Below are 8,113 nucleotides of genomic sequence, written 5' to 3'. Positions count from 1 at the left end.
AAAGTCAAAGCAGTCCATCTAGAATTAGGACAATCTCAAAGGACCTCAGGTTTTCATTGGTCAAACACATTCATGTTAAGTGGACCGAAGCAAATCAGGCACTGTTGCAATTATAATGAGTCAACATCGGACCTAAATTCAACTCATGCACTGTAATGAATGCAATCCCTCTTCAAATGTATGCTGTTCCATTCGAAGCATAGGCCTGTGTTGTTTTCTCGATATTTCCAATGATAATGTTCTGTTTTGTTGTTGTTCCATTTAGTTTTGTATTATTAAATTTATAATTATACGACAACAAACAATTATCCTTCTATGCATTACAATCTGTCAACATAATAATTATATCTACCATCCAGGGGGAGTTAAAGATTGAAATGCCAAAATGAACCATTTCATTTACTTCCTAAGGCAGCTAACAAACCACCTGGCATCATGAGATCAAAGTAGCCAACAAGCCTGAATTTCTGTATAAACCATCACAACAAAATCCAACACAGATGACTGTCCTAAGGTTCAAGATACTAAGACAAGCTCAAGTTTCAAGTAGTGGAAATACAACAAAACAAGAAAGTGTTCTGTAATTCAGGAGTTTAGGTAAAGAACACATCACCCACAGCTATACCACTTTTCGTGGCCAGCAAATAGAACGATGAGTGAAATGAATTAAGAGAAAGAAAGATCGTACACATTAGAAACGCGATTTTATGCGTCCCTTTAAAAAAATCTACACTTGCTAACGCTGTATGCACAAGTGCCTTTATCTTTATTAAGTTTCTATCAATACTAGAAAGCAAAGCGCAATTTTCAATCATTTTCCAAAGTCATATTTTGTTCTGACAATATAATCAGCAGGCCGACACGACTATATTTTCTCTTATCAAGGTCAACCTAGCCGTTGAACACTATGTACTAATAAGTAATGGAATGTAGTTTGGCAAAAGATTTTAAGTCAAGACCAATAATGTTCAATTCCAGGTCGTTTGTACGTCCCCGACAAATTAATGTTTAATGGGTTCTGGAAATAAGCGCCAGGCATGTATGTCACTTTGATGAATAAGCAATCATAATTTAGCGAGAGAGTACCCTGTGTTAATGGGTTGTGACAAGTCCAATATAGCGCTCGTGCACGACCTTCAATTCATTATATATTTTTTAAACATTCAGAAATACGGGTCTTTTTAAAATGAACAATTTAGTTTGCCTGTCAAGGACAGACAGGGCGTAAAGTAACTCGCCTTATCATTTCAACAGTGCTGTAAGCAACTTAATTAGGCAAAAAAAGGCAAAAAAAGGGAAAAAAGACGTAAAGCTCAGGGCAACGACACGCGAACTGAACATTAAAATATCTACAGGCACGCAGAAGTTATTATGGATGATGATGGGTGGCGAGGATGCTAAGGATGCATGATTTAGTCTTTACAGTAAAAGCGATCAATATGTTGGACGGCTGTCGTCGTTTCAACCAATATCATTTTTTTCGAGCCACAGACGCATATCTGTTATAAAGATCTGAGAGAACAATCTCACAGAACCCCCCCCCCCCCAACGAGCCAGTGAACGTAAAGTTGGATTTAAGTTTGATTATTACAGGCAAATTTACAATCATGACGCAAGTAGCCTCGAAGTCTCATCAGCTTCATACCAAAAGAAAAACCAAAGCCAATAACTTATCATCCAGAACAAAACACTGACATTCGTCATGTATATCCCTCACTCGGGAAAAGAAACCAGGAGAATCACAAGCTTTAAGCAAGGTCTTAACCTTAATTCCCTCCAAACGGTGAGACTGTACAAGCCGAGGTTCAATAACTCTGTTCTCTCTCTTTCCCGAATCCAATAACACATCGGAATGCGTCAACCAGACTCCCTGTTCAATTTGTGCTATCAAATGACCCAAATCTTGTTATCCTGAGCGCCATACCCTGCAGAGGTTAATTGTAAATATATCGCATTTCTTCTCTCTACACCTCTGATACCCTTGCTTAATGGCTCAGGGACGATTTTCTCTTTTTTTTATCTTAGAAAAAAGCTTTCTCTCATCTAATTGAATTTTGATGTAAATGAGGAGTATTGACCTCAAATTAAAAAAGGAGATATCATATACCTTTACCCGACACCTAAGAATTGGTTTCGTCTCGCTCTGATGTAAATCTATCTTTCGCCTAAAACAAACACTGCTAAACAGGGTGGTGTTCGTTTTCTTATTCAACTTGTCATTAACTATAGTCCCGTTAATTGCAATGATGTCGTAACTGGGATATTGTGTTACACCAGCGAGGATTTCCGTCAAATAAACATTTCTGTTATTATTTGAAAATTTCTGAACAATTATTTGATAGAAAATATGACCTGCTTTGCCCAAATTGCGCTATGCACCAAATTATTCAAATTCTTCAGCACACGAGTCTGGAAATAACAACATCGGGACAATTGGGATTTTTAAATGGTGAATCCCGCAAGTATGATATCAGTGCCTGATGGAGACATTCGATATTCCGACTAATCGATTCCAATTCAGGACACGACCCACCCACACCACTCGATTACGCTCTCATGAGCTGTAGTTCGGCGGCAGCTTCTACATATATACACCGGGACCCAAGGGATGTAAGGCGCAAATCAGATCTTGGTAATCCACAGCAGCACTTGAAGCTATGAGCTACACCAATTGTTGGTCTTTACTCGGACGGGTTAATGTCTTGCAAGGGAGCAATAACTACACTCTGGTATATTAGCTTGCATGCTTGTTTCTTCCTTGCTATTCTCTTGCAGTCTCTTTCATGCCCATGGCGACGATCGTATGGGTTAATAAAAGTGTTCGCATCTGAACATTTTTGGCCTTTTGGCAGTCATTAAATCGACCCGCGTTCTACTTTCCATATCGGTGATCTCATTCGAGCAAGAAATTTTTGCTTCTGGACATTCTGTCTAGCTTCCGTTACTGATATTTTGTACACATTTTTTTTTAACTGGCTCCGACGAGATGCCAACATGATACTGAAAGCAACACTTACAATGTGCGATGGGCTGCAAGCGAGAAGGTACAATTCGTGTATTGAAGCAACGTTGCTGGAAAATGGTTATTTAGAAAAAAGACATTTATTATCTATATGAAGGAGGACTCTTAACAGCACTTGTTTTCCAAACCAGAAGATAAACTGTGACAAATTTTTAGCCCCAAAGGGTCTTATATTAATACCATTTATTAATAATTAAAACTATAGTACAATAATTCAAATGCAATTCATCGCTCTAAATATCAACATAAACATCCACACATTATTTTGCAGCCTTGTTTGGAACTAGAAGTAACTAGTGAACTTATAACAATTTCGATCATATCTTTTGACCTTTCCAAGATAAAATCTGCATTTTGATATTTCGGCACTGATATATCAAGAACAATCTCTTCTTATATGTACCGTCTTCAGAAGCGAAGAAATGGGAGCCAATGACCTATCGGGCAATCCATCCTATCGCTCTGGTCAAAGTGACGCCAAAACATGGCAGTTTTGCCTATTACCCAAGTATTTTCCTGTGAAGATTAGGTATTGACTACCAAAAGAGAGACAATTTTGAATCAAAGTGGCGCCATACAGTTACATTAGTTCTTCCAGTTCCAAGTAATCAGCGACAACTATTATGTTTTTGTGACATTTTAAAGACACACGTATAGGGTTATGGATAATAGTGGTATTTATTTATAGCGGTATTTTCTGCAGAAAGCTGCAGAAAAATTACAACATGGTTGATTTACATAACATAAAGGCCAATCGTGTACAAACGTAAACAGAGGCAGCATATTTTTGTACCACTGTGTTATTTTCTACGTTGATAAACTTGATACCAGCTGAAATTGAACAAACCAACGACCCTAATATTCGATGTTTATGCGAATGTATAGTGTTACAAACTCCCGTCCCAAAGTGAATACAAAGTCCCGTCCGAATAGGTGCCAAGTTGTATACATAAATTTACCTTATATTTACATTGGCATAAATTCCAGCAGTCGAAGAGGCCTACAAGCGGTAGATTAACGGAGAAAAACGGATCATCTTAAAATCTAATGTCACAATGGAAAAAGATCTGTCAATTTATCATCATAAAGAATGATGTTGTCTTAAGGTATAAGAGCAGATTTGTTAAGTTCACTCCACCTCTGCAGCAAGGAGCCATCTTGAAGTGAGAACAACACGGAATAAACTCTACTTTACAATATTACAAACATCTGTAAATTACTCTTTTGTACGTATATTTCGATTCAAACGATTTTGACAAAACATTACACTTTCTCAAATAAAGACCACTACCTTACTTTATTTTATATGTTGGTATAGGCGCTTGAACACCGAACCGACACAGCAAAATTCTAGGGATAACAGAAAACGGCAAATTGAATTACTTACAGAAGATGGCTCACAAAGCAGGCTTTTAGCTTTTAAACCACTAACCATAGACAAATACTTAAGTGCTGACTTCAAAAGACAATTTGACTTGATATCCGCCAAATTCTGAGTGTTTACAAAACGTAATTTCAAGTCTAAGGTTTTGCTCCTATTTGTTTATCACGACAGTCTGTTTTCTTGTGACACCAGTGCCCCGGAGAGGATTATTTCAATGAAAACATGACGCAAAATGAGATCTAAAAAAAAAAGAGCGCACTCTTTCACGAGGTAATCTCATCGATATTTTATAAATGCGGCTGAAATGTCAGGAAATACCGCAGGCATCAATCAAAAGTAACGTAACAACGAATTCTAAAAAGTGGAAAAGCGCGATCCGAGCAATATATGAAATCCATTTTAGAAGACGCAATGCTTTAACTTTTGCCCTGAAACGGTGACTTGTTATTAAAGCACTAATCCTTTTTTTCTTAACACCCACGAAAAAAATAATCTCTGATTCGTTCTGCTCGGAGATGGGTTCGTCTGAACATACCCTAAAGCAGTTGGAAGTCACAAGAAATACATAAACAAATTGTTTAGTCACCAACTACATACAAGTTTCGATGTTACATTAATTCAAGACGTAGATTAATTTGCAATTGTCGTAATATGTCGCGTCGTCTGTCAAAATCCAAAGTCCTGTCAGTCGGTCGTTGAGCAAACATCCTCTTGATGTCATCCAATTTCCCGTTCTTGGCGCCAAATCGAAAGTTTAATCTCTGAGCCCAAAGTCCCAGACATGACATGAGACGAGACTTAAGGATCAAAGTCGGCGCAGTTTCTCTGTGCCTTGTTGTTTGACCCTACTGTTGGCCAAAAAGTCAGAAACATGGTGACTACAGTGTTCTATGAACTGCATTAGAATCATATAATCTCCCAGACGAATCCTCGGGGTATGATACGAGACTTAAGTTCTGCAATCGGGTGTAATGTCATAATTGTTGGACTTCTTTGGGATTTTGTATAGTAACCTACATCACAATCTCTCATGATCTACGAGAAACCATCTCGGATATCTATCTGGAGAATAGGGGCCATGAACTTTGCTAGATGACATGATTAATATTCTGGTTTCAAGTCTCATCCCATGGCGCCTCAAGATTGATTTTGTGACATCGATCTTGACACGGGCGGGTTGGTATTGATGTTTGCTATGTCTTTCAACGGCACCACACTGTTTCAGTCCAGTCAAGTAGGCAAATAGGTCCAGTCATTTTTCAAACGTTCAATTCTTGGCTAAATGATACACGCAAAAATAAGCTGCCTTATGTACTTCTCATGTTTCGATTGCACGGTTATAACAAATTCAAAAATCGCTTCTGAGTATCTAAAATGTGAGCCTTATATTGGGCTGTAAATGCCAAATAATCTCAAGTTTGGCTAAAATTATTTTCATCATGTTTACATCTTACATCTTATAAGATACATTATTTCATGACTTTTTACTGTGAATGCTAAATAATCTCAATTTCGGCTAAAATGATTTTCATAATTTGTGTACATCTCGAGATGTACAAAAGATTCTGTTACAAAGATTCTGTTAAGAGTATTTAGTGTCACCATACTCCGATAATAATAGTGGAATTTGCTTTACTGTGAATTTTACTTGTTACTCAAACCTTGTTAATAATATTTTTCTTATTTCTAAAATGACTACCTATAAGACTTTACAAGAACACTATAACGAGCACCAATGACGGGAACATTCTTGTGGATTAAGAGAGCGTAAGGCGTTTTCTTAACAATTCTTTAGGCGACAATGACGAAATAGCAATGGTTTCTACGATTTCTTCTCCATAGAACAATCTCCCGGGAGGATCCCCAAACAGAGAAATAAAATGTTCTGCATACAAATATTGGTACGGATTCCCCAACAAACGTCTCAAGATTCGACAAAAACTACTGTATTTTTCTACATTGATACCAAGGCCAGACAATTTTTCAACAAAGCGGTACAATATTTACAAATACCTCCAATTACACAACCAATATAACGGTAGGTGCGCATTTCTGTGAAAATACAGAAAATATGAGGTTTTCAGACTCCGTTCCTCGTAAAGTGCACTGACTAATAACATGTTGTGTGTGTCAAAGTTACAATTACGTTCGGCGAGTTTCTCACAGAATTTCAACACGGGTTGCTGTTTGACCCCTCTGCGACGTGTTTCTGAAGTCATCGGCTGGAGCTGCATTGTTCTCCTTGCGTCCTCTCTGAGAAACAATCCTGCTGCACTGGTCAAGAGAGAAGGCAGTTTTGAAGTTAGCCCTGTACCTGTGACTCATGAGAGTGTATATCAAGGGGTTGGCCACAGAATTGATGTAAGCGAGAGCGCGCGAAATCTCAAAGAATAGGTTATGCCATCCCAGTGGAATGATATTGGTGCCCCGGACGACTCGAATGACTTGGAACAGAACCAGGAGCTCAAAAGGAAAGAGGCAGCAGAAGAAGACGACGCCATTCACCACCAGCATGAGGGCTATCTGGTTCCTCATAGTAACATTCTTGTCTTGAGACATACCATGACTGCCCAGGTTTTGTATGGAGCGGTCCAGCCCGCGAATGATGTTCACATACAGGAACAGATTCAGCGCGAAGGTGAGGAAGAAAGGAACCGTCTGTATGACGTTGGAGAACTGGTCCACCCAATCCTCGCGAGATTTGCACACGTACATATATGAAGGCCAGTTTTGGTACTTTTCTTCTTGGGGCCATTTGAGACAATATCTGACGAACATACCTCTGGATGGAATCAAGCAAGCGGCGAAGCAAAACCCGAGTATCCAGGACGCGGCACAGAGTCTGAAGGGGACGGTGCGTCTTCCTCTCCGCCCTTTAGAGGAGGCTCGTGGTCGACGGACGGCCAGAAAACGATCAAAAGACACGAGCGTAACAAACCCAAGGGAGGCAAAATAAGTCAGATCGGCGATGAGGTACAGCAAGACGCAAGCAAAATGTCCATGAGGGCCGTTGTCCCCAGGGATTGGGGATACATAGTAAGCCCAAATTTTGTCGACGATTGCACTGAGCAGGAACAAAATGTCCGCAACTGCCAAATTGGTCAGATACCAATTGGTGACAGTCCTCATCTCGGCTCGACGGTACACGACAAACATGAAAGCTGAATTCCCGAGGATGCCTAGCGTCAGAAGAATTGGTAGAAGGATGGTAATCACGAAAATCTGCCCGTCGTTGTACGTGTAAGAAGGCACATAATCGAGACTGATGTTAATTCGGAAGTCTTCGGCGCAGTCTGCGCTCTCATTCAATAAGTCATCCATATTTTTACCAACGGCAAGTTGAAATGCTGAGCACAAAGTCAGACCGATTTACGGAAAACCGTTGTGTTATCGCTAGGTGTTTGCTCGATCCGGCCTGCTCGAGGATCAAATGCGCCACTTCCAACTCCAAGTCATAACCGGCCGTTTTTGATGTAGCTCCCGAACCAGACATGCGCAGTGAGTCCCGCCGGTCTCCAATGACATCCGGCGCGTGAATTGCATATAACTATAAGCTCCCTTCAATCCGCTAGTAGGTTTCACGGAAACTGGCAATCTGGTGCCGTGGGAGGAACAAAATTAAATATGAGATTTGAAGTGCAATCTGACTCGACAAGCGGCATTGTGTAATCCATTCGAATATTTGCAGCAATTTTACATGCGTAAAA

The 8,113-nt window shown here is 39.6% G+C and overlaps 1 protein-coding gene across 1 annotated transcript; it reads right to left on the bottom strand.

The window, feature by feature from the left end:
• Positions 1 to 3,255: 3,255 nt before the first annotated feature.
• LOC119727402 (somatostatin receptor type 5-like) lies at positions 3,256 to 7,822 on the bottom strand. Its single transcript, XM_038199268.1, has one exon. It carries the CDS (start codon positions 7,725 to 7,727, stop codon positions 6,567 to 6,569), a length of 1,161 nt encoding a protein of 386 aa, XP_038055196.1. The 5' UTR covers positions 7,728 to 7,822; the 3' UTR covers positions 3,256 to 6,566.
• Between the last annotated feature and the right edge of the window lie 291 nt (positions 7,823 to 8,113).

The sequence above is a fragment of the Patiria miniata genome, unplaced genomic scaffold, assembly GCF_015706575.1.
Source record: "Patiria miniata isolate m_02_andy unplaced genomic scaffold, ASM1570657v1 HiC_scaffold_20, whole genome shotgun sequence".
Classification (NCBI taxonomy): domain Eukaryota; kingdom Metazoa; phylum Echinodermata; class Asteroidea; order Valvatida; family Asterinidae; genus Patiria; species Patiria miniata.
The sequence above is the reverse complement of the archived record's forward strand: the minus strand, read 5'-3'. Positions and strand labels throughout refer to the sequence as shown.